At 35.7% G+C, this 13953-nt stretch overlaps 1 protein-coding gene across 1 annotated transcript; it reads right to left on the bottom strand.

Annotated features, from left to right (window-relative positions):
- Positions 1–1807: 1807 nt before the first annotated feature.
- Positions 1808–3931, bottom strand: LOC146724143 (uncharacterized). Its single transcript, XM_085480393.1, has 3 exons — positions 3031–3931; positions 2190–2544; positions 1808–1952 (listed from the first exon to the last, which is right to left on the bottom strand). Exons 1-3 carry the CDS (start codon positions 3929–3931, stop codon positions 1808–1810), a joined length of 1401 nt encoding a protein of 466 aa, XP_085336519.1.
- Positions 3932–13953: the final 10022 nt, after the last annotated feature.

Genomic DNA, 13953 nt, shown 5'->3' with positions numbered 1-13953 from the left:
GGGCTAAATGATGATCAAAGGAAAGTATTCGATACCATTACAAATACCATTAAATCTGATTCGAAATGCTTGAGACATTATGTAAGTGGCGAAGGTGGAACAGGCAAAAGTTATCTCATAAATACTATTAAATGTTGGGTGAAACAAAATTTAAATAAGGATGTTGCGGTAGCTGCACCCACGGGTATTGCTGCCTTTAATATTGATAGACTAATATTACAAATGCTGAACTTAATAAGTGCGAACAAGATTTAATGATCTTTGTTGCTTTGTTTGAGGTCCTATATGGAAAAGAATCAATGCGGTTTAATGTGCATTTGTTGCTCCATGCTGTTCAATCTGTTCGGAAGTGTGGACCTTTATGGGCTACATCAACCTTTCCTTTTGAATGTAATATTTATTTGTTAAAGCAGCTAGTTAATGGACCAAAGGGCGTTGAGCAGCAAATAGCTAAAAAGTCATTACAGATTTTGTCATATAAAGTAGGAATGTCAAGTAGTTCATCGCCGAATCATGTAAAAGCGTTTTGTGAGCAATTGTTCATGAAAAATCAGTCGACTGTAAATGTTGAAGTAAATGATGGAGTAGTATTTTATGATTCACAACATGTATATATCTCAGATAGCGCTCCAGTTACAACAAAACGGATATATAACAAATGTATATATAATAATCAGGTGTACCATAGTAAAAATTATAAACGATCAAAAAAATGGAACGACACTATTGTACAGTTAAAATGCGGAAAAATTGTTAGAATCGATGATATAATTAATGTACCTGAAACAGGATGCCACTTCTTAGTTACCACATTCGTTGCCGAAAAAGTAATTTTACGTGCAAATTAATGCACTGTCGATGAAACAACGTCTCCAGATGAGACATTAGCAAGAATTGGTGACATTGATATGCCACATATGTGGAAATTTGTAGAAGAGACGGGCCAACGATTTGTAATTTCAATTCATGATGTTTGTTCGAAAATGGTTGTCATGGACGTAGGAACTGAGCAATTTATTTGCGCTATGCCAAATATATTCGAGATTGACTAAATAAAAGTTCGCAATTTCCTATATTTTGTGTTTCTTTTTATATATATAATATAAATCGATAGTTTAGCACAAGGATTATTATAATAAATTATGTGTATAATGTATACTAAATAATAATGAACTATTATATTATGTACACTTTTATTCCATATATAATGGATTATTATTATAATTATATGATTTTAATTACATGATGTCTTATAAAATGTTAATAAAATACACTATCTAGTAATAACATAACGTTATATATTTTGTAATTTTTATGTCACTGTTCTATATCACCTTGAAATATATATGTTTTGTATATTTTCTCCTTTGGGTTTTATCGGAGCTATCGCCTAGTTCTCTCTTGTGGACTGCGTCGATAGGCAAGGATAGATAGCAGGAACTAGTCTCTTTATTCTAAGTAAGAATACGTAATTTTTATTCTTCGGATCACAAATGTTCTTCTCGGGTTTACCGGACGGCTCGTCGTACCCGACTCGCCTTCCGTGCCGCATCGCTCCTTTTTAAAGACGCGGAAACTCTCTCCTAATTCGGCGCTTCGCCCTTGTGGACGCAATAACAAACTGTCGATGTACACAATTACAGAGAGCTCTCAGGAGCGTATATCGAAGGCGCGCGGGGATCACGGAAATTTAATTTTTTCCCAAACATACCCCTCGGGTTGAATCGCCAAGGGATTCAAATGACAGTCAGGGGTAAATCCTTACACATTGAACTGCAATCATTGGAGACAACCTGCAGAATTTAGATTACGCTGAACCGTCCGGTCTTACCGGCAATTTACAGAGTTTAACAATAGGTCTTACAAAAGTAGAAGACGCGGTCTTGACCTGAGCAACTCGCACCAGGCCATCCTTGTCAGGCTTACATTCGATGATTCTCGCAAGTTCCCATCTGCAGGGAGGTAAATTAGGATTTTTTATTAGAACAATATCGTTTATGCGAAATTCATCAGATCAATTCTGCCATTTAAAACGCTGCTGCAAGGTGTTCAAGTAGTCAAGACTCCACAATTTCCAAAATTGCTCGTATTTCGCACGCATTAATTGCCATCGATCGAGTCGTGACTCGAAGATATGTAAGACGCTCGGACTCGGAATCGATTTAATGGCGCTACCAATTAAAAAATGCCCTGGTGTGAGCGCATTGCAAGAATTTACATCGTCATGAAGTGCGGCGATCGGGCGCGAATTCAAACATGCTTCGATGTTACATAAAAGCGTGGTGAACTCTTCGACCGTAGGTGTGCAGGAACCAAGTATACGTCGCAAATGGTGCTTAACACTCTTAACACCTGCCTCCCACATGCCCCCAAAATGAGGGGCAGAAGGCGGAATGAAATGCCATTGAACTGGCTTTGACGCGAACTTCGCCTGCAGATCTACGTCGGCTTGAGTCTGTCGGATCGCTGTAACAAGTTCGCGATCCGCGCCTTGATAGGTAGTCGCGTTGTCGGAATAAAGATCGGATGGAATGCCACGACGCGCTACGAACCGTTCGAAAGATGCGAGAAACGCAGCCGTGGAATAATCATGAACGAGCTCTAAGTGTATAGCTCGTGTAGCGAGACAAACAAATAGCGAGATGTATGTTTTGTGCGACTTACGTCCGCGGCCGGAAGCGTCTCGAATTGCGAAGGGGCCGGCGTAATCAAGTCCCGTATGGCAAAATGGACGGGACGGAATTACTCTAAATGTAGGAAGGTCGGCCATAAATTGTACGCCGGTTATGGCGCGATGCCGAGTACATGTCACGCAATTGCGGATACAACCTTTTACCATGCTTCGCGCCCCCAGAATCCAATATTGTTCTCGCAACGTGCGAAGCATTAATTGTACACCGCCGTGAAGTGTATCCTTATGAATTTAATCGATAATGAGCTTAGAAAGGTAATGTTTTAAAAGTAGAATCGGAAATTTACGATCATATGAAAGGTCAGACAGTTGAAGTCGACCACCCACGCGTAGGATACCGGAGGGATCCAGGAACGGATCGAGAGAATGGATGGAGCATCGAACTGGTAACCTCGACTTGGCTTTGAAAGCGACGATTTCTTTTGAAAAGTATTCCGTTTGCATCTGTTTAATCCAGAATCTGTGCGCGGTTTTTATTTCATCGACTTGCAAAATAGAGAGACCTTGAGCAACATCTGGGACTCTCGTTCGAAACTTGAACCGAAGGACGTATGCGGTGACCCGTAGTAAGCGTGGCCACGTGGAGATATGATTGAAGGATTCAAAAAGTTCCGCTCGATTTGAATGATGCGAGTGGACTGCATTTGACGCTTTCAATTCGGAATCATCTTCGGTGCAACTTATCGTAGATTGAACTGGCCAATTATCCTCGTTAAATTTCAGCCATGCCGGGCCGTTCCACCAGGAACTGGAAGGCGTTAGCTGAGCTGGATTTATGCCGCGCGATGCGCAATCTGCGGGATTATCTTCTGTTGGCACATGCAGCCATGTCGCCGTAGGAAGCTTCGTTTGAATAGAAGACACTCTGTTAGCTACAAATACTTTTAAATCTGATGGAGCCTTTTGCAACCATGCTAATACGATTGTCGAGTCACTCCAGCAAAACACAGGAATGTTTTGCAATTTCATCGCGTCAATAGTAAACAAAATACAGCGTGCTAGCAGCTGAGCCGCACAGAGCTCGAGTCGTGGAATCGAAATCGTTTTAATCGGAGCAACCTTGGTTTTTGATAGAAGAAGTCGAACATGACTATCGCCAGAATTTGTGACAATTTTTGAATAGACTACCGCTGCATAGGCTTTAGATGAAGCGTCGCAAAAGCCGTGTAAATGCAAGCACTGAATGTTACGCTCGAAGCCTAACCAACGAGGAACTTGCAGAGTCGTCAAGTGTAACATCTTTTCGCAAAAAGCATTCCATTCGGTTGTTATTTCCGCAGGAAGAATATCATCCCATCCGTAGGAAAATTTCCACAGTTTTTGCAGTAGAATTTTGAGAGATATCGTGATCGGAGACACTCATCCGAGGGGATCGAATATTTTCGCTATCGTCGAAAGGATTTGTCGTTTCAAAATGTCGGTATATGGTGGACGGAATTTTATTTCAAAGGAAAAATTATCATCGCAAGGTGTCCAATGAATACCGAGTATTTTTAATTGTTCACCTTCTTGGAAAGGCTTGGAACTTGCTAGACCGTGATTCGCAGGATTTATATCTTGTAGAATTTCAAAATCGTTGCTGGCCCATTTTCTGAGATGAATGCCTGCGCTTAGTAAACAGCCGATTAGTTGGTCGCGTTTTTTAATCGTGGATGGTTTATCATCGCCTCCGGATAGGACATCGTCAACGTATATTTCATTTTGCAAAATTGCTTGAGCTAGTGGAAAACGCGAACTCTCGTCGATTGAAAGTTGTTTGAGCACGCGTTGGGCGAGATAAGGCGCGCAGGCAGTACCATAAGTAACGGTATTTAATGAATAAGTATGGACTGGCTCGTTCGGAATCGTACGCCACAATATTAATTGATATTGGCGATCGTCTGAATAAATCTGTATTTGTCGAAACATTTGCTGAATATCAGCGGAAAAAACGTATTTGTACAAACGCCATTGAAGAATAATCGCCGGAAGATCGGCTTGCAACTTTGGACCAATCATAAGATGGTCATTTAAAGAAGTGTTATTCGAGGTATTTGCCGAGGCATTAAACACTACACGAAGTTTGGTTGTAGTATTGTCCTCGCGAATAACTGGATGATGAGGTAGAAACGTCGGTTGAAAGAAGCGTTGCACGTTTTCGATTTTTTGCATATGCCCGAGCTCTTCGTACTCGTTAAGAAAGTCGACGTATTGCCCTGAAATTTCCCGAGAATTGGCTAAACGTCGCTCTAGTTGCGCGAGTGAACGCGTAGCTACTGACCTTGACTCGCCGATTTTTATCGGAGGACCAGACTTGAAGGGTAAGCGGACAACATAGCGCCCTGAAGAATCGCGCATATGTGTCTCTTGAAAATGTAAGTTGCAACGAAGATTTTCCTCTGAGAGAGCGTGTGTCGTTGGAATTTCTTCCAGCTCCCAAAAACGTCGGAGTTCGAAATCGAGATTGCCAGAAGTTGCTTGGTGAACGTGAATTCTTTGGCTATTTTTTTGGTTTGAAATAGGACCCGAAATGATCCACCCGAATATCGTTTCTTGCGCAAGTGTAGCATCGTTAGAAGCTTTCATTAAGCCACCCATCATAATTGAACCGTATAATTCGGCCCCGAGAAGTACTTCGATTGCATCATTTGAGCTTGGATTTGGATCGGCTAGATTCAATTTGGAAAGAAACGGAATCTCTTGTAATTGGAAATGAGGTGGAATGTACGCTGTAATTTTTGGAACGACCAATGCTTTGGTATGAAGAATCGTATCATTTTTATTAGTCGCGCTGATAGAAATAGAGACGGCATGTTGAACGCAATTAGACGTAGTGTCACCGATGCCAGATACCTTTACGCGTGTTGAAATTAAGCGAGCTCTCAACATTTGAGCGACTCGTGACGAAACGAATGTGGCATCGGAACCTTGATCGATTAGTGCTCGCGTGTAAACATGTCGACCGTTTTCTGATCCTATACAAACACGTGCGGTAGCCAGGAGCACGGGTTTAACTCCCGCGTTCACGTGTGAATGTACGTTGGACGCGTTATCGCATTGTCCAGAGTCTGTTGTTGTCGTTAAACTTGACCTTGAATTCTCGTGTAACAAAGTATGATGTTGTCTTTTACATTTCAAGCAAGTAAAGGAACTACGACAATTCGAAACGTAATGACCTTTGGTCAAACAATTTTTGCATATATTATTTTTTTGAACAAACTCTAGTCGATGCGAAATGCTTAACGCTTGAAATTTCTCGCAATGCATTAAACGATGTGTTTCGGAACAAAGAGCGCACGTACTCGCGGTGTTTGTATGGTGAGAACGCACTATATTATTTTTTCGTGCCGCATTTGGAATCGAGCGAGCACCGGAACTCTTTTCGGATGAGTTTCGTTGGCGGACTTCGAGTTATCTCCGTCCTTGGATACAGCCTCAAGCGAACGAATTTGTGTATCTAGAAACGCGTATAGTTTTTCCATCATAGGATATCTCCTCTCTGAACCTAAGCTGACTTCCCAATCTTTTCTCGTCAATTTGTCTAGTTTTTGTACAAGAATGTAGACTAAAATCATATCCCATTCATCTACAGAACATTTCAAGGCACGCAGAGCATTTATCGATTCCGATGAATTGGAGCGTAATTGTTTTAACCCGAACAGATCGTTAGACGAAACATTAGGAATAGTAAATAAACGTTTGAAATATGCGTCAATAATAACGCGTTGATTTTTGTAACGATTCGTGAGTTCTTTCCATGCAACATCGAAATTACTATCGGTTAGAGAAAGATGGGAAATCAACTTAGCAGCGTCGCCAGTAACCGCGGATAATAAATATTGCAATTTCTCGACTTGCGATATGGAACGGCGATTTTTAACGAGCGCAAGAAACAAATCGCGAAACGTTAGCCACTCGGTTACATTACCGGAGAAAGAAGGCAAGTTGATCTTCGGCAATCGGATCTCGTTGATGGACGTCGTTGCGGCCGCCGTTGGTACAGGAATGGAATATGAAGCAACGTTGAATGCCTCGAGTTTTTCTTGAAAAAAGTCGTAGGCTTGCATGTACGAGACCTCCGCCTTGTCTAGCAGCTTGCTCTTGAAGAAGGGAAGCTGTGCCGCGTCTGCGTCGGTTGCTACTGCCTCAATGATAGCGGCATTCTCCTGGCATTTATTCCAGTAATTTTGCAAGAGTTGAAATCGTCCTTTAGTGATGGCATGAGTTTGATTATCAACTCCAAGCTTTTGGAAATTCGTTATTGAGTTCGTTAAATAACGTAAATTCGTATCGAACGCAAATATTGCCTTGTCCATTTCGATTTATTGTCTTGCAGAGCTCGACCTTGTAAGGTAAACACGGTGTTGAAATGGAGAACGTATGTACGTGAGTCGAAATACTTCCTTGTCGTACGGAAATTTTTACTCGGAATGTAGCGCAATTGTTGAATGGCTCACTTGAAGTAGTTGCACTGCTTGCACGTGTATCTTGTTTGAATCCATCCGTTAATTTCTCGACACAGATCCGGCTCGAAGGACCATGTTTTGTATATTTTCTCCTTTGGGTTTTATCGGAGCTATCGCCTAGTTCTCTCTTGTGGACTGCGTCGATAGGCAAGGATAGATAGCAGGAACTAGTCTCTTTATTCTAAGTAAGAATACGTAATTTTTATTCTTCGGATCACAAATGTTCTTCTCGGGTTTACCGGACGGCTCGTCGTACCCGACTCGCCTTCCGTGCCGCATCGCTCCTTTTTAAAGACGCGGAAACTCTCTCCTAATTCGGCGCTTCGCCCTTGTGGACGCAATAACAAACTGTCGATGTACACAATTACAGAGAGCTCTCAGGAGCGTATATCGAAGGCGCGCGGGGATCACGGAAATTTAATTTTTTCCCAAACAATATATAAATCGAAAATTCTATATGTGTATTTGAATATTAATTTTTCAAATCAAAAGTTGGCTTTTTTGTCGAATTTACACGAATTGACAGTATTTGACGTCCAACTATTATTTCAGTGAATTTAAATGTTCTCGTTTCAATATCATACGATAAATTCAAACGAATTGGTCACGTTCATTGCGTTGTGCATTAAGTGTGATACCAAAAGCAAATGGCCAATTCACAATTATAGATTCAAACAAATTGATCGTACGTTTATTGCGTTGTACATTGAATGTGATACCAAAAGCAAATGGCTAATTTACAATTATGGATTCAAACAGATTGATAGCAAGTTTCTTTCGATGTTCATTGAATAATATACAAAAAGTAAATGACCAATCCGTACTTATGGATTCAAACGGATTGGTCGCACGTTTAATTTCTATGCACATTGGGTGAAATACCGAAAGCAAAAAGCCAATCCGTAATTACTGATTCAAACGAATTACGGATAGAAAATGGATTCAACAAATCCAAAAATTTGATTCAATATCGGTTCAATGAATTATTATCAATATTTTTAAATTTTTTTTCGTTTGCTGGGAGGTACCATCAATGGCGCGTTAGGTTTTTTTTAAATGGACCTTCGCCTGGAGCCATATTATACCACATTATATTACATAATATTGTACTATATTTCTTATTTATAAATGTAATGTCTTTCACAAAATATTTTTTACACACTTGTCTTTGACATTTTGATCATTAACAATTTTTTCATGATAAGATATTGCTTCTGGTAGTTGCGAATATATACTTAAAAATGCTTCTGCATAAGTAGAATATTCTGATTTTATTTCTGATAAATCTTTCCATGGTTTGAATAATAATAATAACGAATAGTAATATTTTTCTGGTTGCATTTCAACATTGTATTTATAATGATTCACCAGATATCCACGCTGTCTTTTCTTAATATAATGTGGATATTTACCTTCACCTTTCAAAGTATACAAATTATTGGCAGGTATTTTCTTTGTAATATCATACCATTTCGCAAAATTATAAAGGCTCAACGATTCGAGTTCTTGTGGTCTAGTTGGATAGTAATAATCAATCATTGATTTACAAAAAATGTCTGTTGAATCTGCGTCCAACAATTTAATTTCTTTAAGTGTTTTTATTTTTCGGCTTCTAATTTGATTAACATCTAGCCATCTAATTGTTGTACATGGATCTATTCCATATAGTGATATACCGAGAAGTGTGTCGCATGCTTCTAGAGCACCACATTCTCTGTTATTTAAATTACGCATTGCAAAGTTCCAAAGACGACTACGTAATGATTTCGTAGAGTTAACTGCTTCGCTTCGAATGTATTATTTGCATAACTCGACTCAGATTTTGTAGTATATTTTGTACAGTACCAATTTAACAAAGTTGATTTTTCACCAATAAATTGCATATCCATGTTACCTTCCCATGCAGTTAAAATTACAGGATTGTAATCATTAATATTCTTTTCTTTTTCTTCTCGTGGAAGATCGTATAATCTGCTTTTTGCTTTAAAGTTCTTCTTCCTGCTATCGACGATACTAGATCTTTTAAAATTAGATTTTTGGTGACTAGACGTGGAAATCCAAATCGACAAACACGAGTAACACGCTTTTTACTTTTCTTACATCGTAAACAGTAATTATTATGAACGTGACGTTGATGAGTATTGACTCTTCGATATAATAAAGGTGAAATATCTTTATCGGGTAATTTACATGATATATATTTTAATAGAAACTTAACAATTTCTTCATTAGAAGATTCGCCGATTAAAGGAGCGTCTTTTATCCAATCCATACTAATAAATGAAAATGTTGAGTACCTCTACCTTGATACTCACGTCTCCAAAAGTAATGTGTTACTTCACCAATCGGATGATCACTCGAACATATGAAATCGAGCATAGCGTGAAATTGATTTTCCATATATCTAGATACGGACACGAGATCAAATGCAATAAGTTCATTCGCAGATTTTGTGGACATATTAGGATTTATTTCTCGAAGATATTCAATTATATGTGACCACAGCCATTCGCTTGGACTTAGAGTTAAAAACCAGGTAGCAGGTCCATAATAATAGATCATACAACTTAAATCACATCTAGGTTTGCGCCAATATTGTTCACTGTTGCAAAGTCTTGAAAATATTGTACTTATGTTTCCTTCTAATTTATTTTCTGACATTGCATTCAAGAAGCTTTTTGCTAAATCGTTCTCTCAAATTCACTATATTCATTTTATGATAAATACCACTATTTATTTAATTGTCGAATATTTGCATTATTCAATAAATAAAATATATACTGTATATTTAAACGAAATTGAGAATGTTTGGACATTAATCGTGATTTTATAAACTCGCTATCTGACAGACGTATTGGTCTTTCTTCATATTGACCATTTTTTCCAAATGGATATAAATCGGGAAAGCACAAAAGATCCAAAGTTTTATCTCGACCATCTATTGGAATATTTTCAACTCTTAACATTTGATACAACGCTGTTGCACTCTCAATTGTTCTTTTATCATACATTGGATAAATAGTAAACTGTTCGTAATACGTGTCCGGATCCGTAATCTGTGTCAATAATGCTTGCTGAATTTGTTCCACATTATCATTCAATTGATATTCGACGTCGTTTAGTTTGTCAGTTAATAGATCATCATGTGATTTTGGTAATTCAATTGCTGTATATAACGGATTGTGTTTTTTGTTGAACCATGTTAATACTTCATAAATTTTTTTAACATTTACTAAATTTTCCCACATTATTTTAGATTTAGTTGGAACACCACGAACTACAATGTATAATTCGTGATCATAATTTAATACGTCTGTTGGGTTACAAATTTTTTTTATCGTTTTATTTACTGGCAATGGTAAGTGAAACGTTCTGCCTTTAACTTTACTTTGAAGATGTGATTGTGGTAAATTTTTCTTTGATACTGTTCCCATTTTCTGTACAACTTGAAAAGCTTTTGCTCTTTGTATCAAAATTTTTTCATATTCATTTAATGTAGTTATTACGTCTGGTGTTTTGTCAACGTATAAATTATTCAAAATACATATTGGTGGTAAAGTGCTTTTACGAAAGTATGTCAAACAGTATCGGCAAATATATAACTCTGTACTTTTTAAATCAATATGCAAGTAGTTTATTAATTTCTTCCATTGTTTTCCTGATAAAGACTTTCTTCTTTCTTAATTTTCCCACATTAAAAACATTTCGTTTAAAGCAAAGTTTTTCACAAGATAAACATACAAATTGAGGTGTATCTGTAGACCGTTTTGTCAATACGGTAAAAGCTTTCGAATACTTTAATAATATTTCATCTTCATTTAAGTTTATAACTGTTTCGATATTAGCATCGGTAAACATACTTTTCCTACATATATTATCAACAATTTTGTCCAAAATTTGCACATCACCAGAATGTAAAGCTTCGTCCAATTTTAATAGTTTGTCGTAATAATATGTCAAGCGAGAAGCAAGTCTTTGTATATATCTCACTTTTGGATAATGTGGTGACAAGAAATGCAAAGCCAACAATTTAGATTTACATAATTTTGGATCAATGTAACATACTTGCGAATGACCAAGTTTATTCGATTGTCTATATGAATATGAACATGTTTCGATTGATTTAATAAATGTAGAAATATTTCTCACTTTTGAACACTTTGATATTGTTGTTAAAAATTGTTTGAATCGTTCAATTATAATAGCATCATTTATTCTACATAGAGATCCACATTTCCAAAATATTGTTGTTTTATTACGTGTACATTTTGTCGTTATTGGTAAAACAATAGTTACTTGTCCACTTTTATTTATTATTAATGCTTCCTTAAATTCAATATACTTGTAATTACTTTCAAAAAAATATGATTCTGTGGAAGCAGTATGTTTACTTGAACCACATAAAGCTTGATTATAATTATTGGAAGTAATATCATTATTACATTTATTAGCGCGACTTAAACATACTTCTGCTTTCTCTCTTAATAATGCCAATGTTTTTCTTAAGATTATTATGTATTTTTCTCTAGCGTGTATACACCATTTAATTATTCGTTCTGCTCGTAGTCTTTTTTTTTCTATTGAAGATCCTTTAATATTTCGTAAGAGGATTTTAACATATGTTTCCATTGATTGCAAAATTCCAATTCTATTTTCTTTTAAATACATACGCTTATATTTCCAACATATTTTATTAGCTATACAATTTTTTTGCTTTTTTTTATATATTTCGTGTGGTTTTTATAATATTTTTTATTAGATAATTTCTTATTTGTAGGAAAACGTATATTATATTTTACCAATCTTTCACATTCATGTTTCTTATATAAAACATAATATTTACGTTTTTTTTTCACGTTTATCATTTCTATCATTTGCATATTTTAAACGCTTTATAGCACGATTTTCTAATAAATTATATGCATATGCTTTTCGTTTTGCTGCACGATTTTTAATTCTATTTTCTTCAAGTTTATCATACATTAATTGTTTTTTGATTCGAAGATCATATTGTTCTTGAGTTTCATATTTTCTTTGCACACGTTTTCGATACGCATCTACTCTTCTACGTTCCACTACGCTTAAATGTGGAACATTGTTCGGAATACCATTAGTACAATCTTGTGGAAAATGTTGAATTATGTTAGTTTCAAAAATTTTAAATAGGTGATTTATCATCAAAAAATGTTCATAGTTTATAATATCTGGTTTTAAACCAAATAATAATGATACAGCAAAAGCAATTGCAAACACACCACAATCATTTCCATTTGGTTGTTGTTGTACTTTAGGAAATTTAATATTATTTTTATTGAAATTAAAAAATGGATACAATTTTTTTAAATATATTTCATGATGAGCATGCAGTTTTCTATAATTTAATGAATCATATATATATATATATATATATATATATATATATATATTGAGTATCATAATAGCTGCATACCCAGTGACCATCATATTTCGATGTACTGCTATGCAAGATTTGTATATGATGTTGCATAGTTGAAATAGGCTCTATTGTTTCGGGATATTGAATCCTCCACGTATCACGAGGACAAAAAGAAGAGCCATTTTTTAATATAGTATTAAATGCATCGATATAAATATCTCCCAACCACATATTATTTTGCTTTATAATATTTATGTCGTAATTTGATAATATTATATTACATAATTTTTCATTTGTAGAACAATGTATATTACATTTTTTCAATCTCTTACATTTACGCTTTTTGTATAAAGCATCATGCTCATCATTTTTTTCATTTTTTGCACATTTTAAACGTTTTACAGTATGTACATTTTCTAATAAATTACATGTATATGCTTTTCGTTTTGTTGCACGCTTTTTTAATATATTATGTGAATATTTCATGCGTTTAACGCCACGATTAACAATGTTTACTTCACAAAATTTACGTTTAATATTTTTTTTAACACCAGTCTTAATTGCTGACAAATGTTCTCTTTTACTTTTCTTTCTCTCACTTGTAATGTCCTCGAGAGACAATGCTTTTTTTCTACACCACTCTTTTTCAATTATTCTATCTTTTACAAACAAAGTATTTTTTATACATATATCATTTTCATATGTGATGTTTTTTTCTACAGACATAATATCTTTTTCAGACAAGTACTTTATTTTACACCTATTTTCTTTAAATGTAATGTCTTTTACAGACACGATGTCTTTCCTAGACAAACATTTTTTTTCACATTTAACTTCTGCAAGTGTGATGATGTCTTTTACAGACATGATGTCTTTTTCAGACAAACACTTTATTCCACACTTATCTTCTTCAGATGTGATGTCTTTTACAGACATGATGTCTTTTTCAGACAAACACTTTATTTCACACTTATCTTCTTCAGATGTGATGTCTTTTACGAACACGGTATCTTTTCCAGACACAATTTTTCCAGACAAATATTCTTTTTCAATCTTAACTTCTGTAGGTTTATCCTCTTTTTTATACAAACATTTACTGCCTTTTAAAGATCCGATGTCTTTTGGAGACAAATATTTCTTTCATATCTACTTTCTTTAGATGTGATAGGTGTGATGTCTTTTACAGACAAAATATCTTTTACAAGCAAACATTTTTTTCTATCTATGCCATTTTCAGATGTAATATTTTTAACGGTTATCATATCTTTTTTAGATAAAGTTTCATCTTTTATACATTTGTCTTTCTGAGATATTTCTTTTTCGTTTTGGTGCTGATTTTGTTCTTTTTTATATTTTCTTTCTATTCGTTTTTGATATGCATCTACTCTTCTACGTTCTACTACTTTTAAATGTGGAACATT

This window comes from Nylanderia fulva, unplaced genomic scaffold (assembly GCF_048542155.1).
Source record: "Nylanderia fulva isolate GAGA-0341 unplaced genomic scaffold, ASM4854215v1 Scaffold147, whole genome shotgun sequence".
In the NCBI taxonomy this organism is placed as follows: domain Eukaryota; kingdom Metazoa; phylum Arthropoda; class Insecta; order Hymenoptera; family Formicidae; genus Nylanderia; species Nylanderia fulva.
Note: the sequence above shows the minus strand (reverse complement) of the source record. Positions and strands in the feature narration are given on the sequence as shown.

What these genes read in the sequence shown, in the direction of transcription:
- LOC146724143 (XM_085480393.1), bottom strand. Translation starts at nt 3,931, where the DNA reads ATGTTACACTTGACGACTCTGCAAGTTCCTCGTTGGTTAGGCTTCGAG. An exon ending in TCCGTTCCTGGATCCCTCCG is followed by an intron (nt 2,545 to 3,030) that starts GTATCCTACGCG and finishes AACGGTTCGTAG; the next exon opens with CGCGTCGTGGCATTCCATCC. An exon ending in TGCAATGCGCTCACACCAGG is followed by an intron (nt 1,953 to 2,189) that starts GCATTTTTTAAT and finishes ACCTCCCTGCAG; the next exon opens with ATGGGAACTTGCGAGAATCA.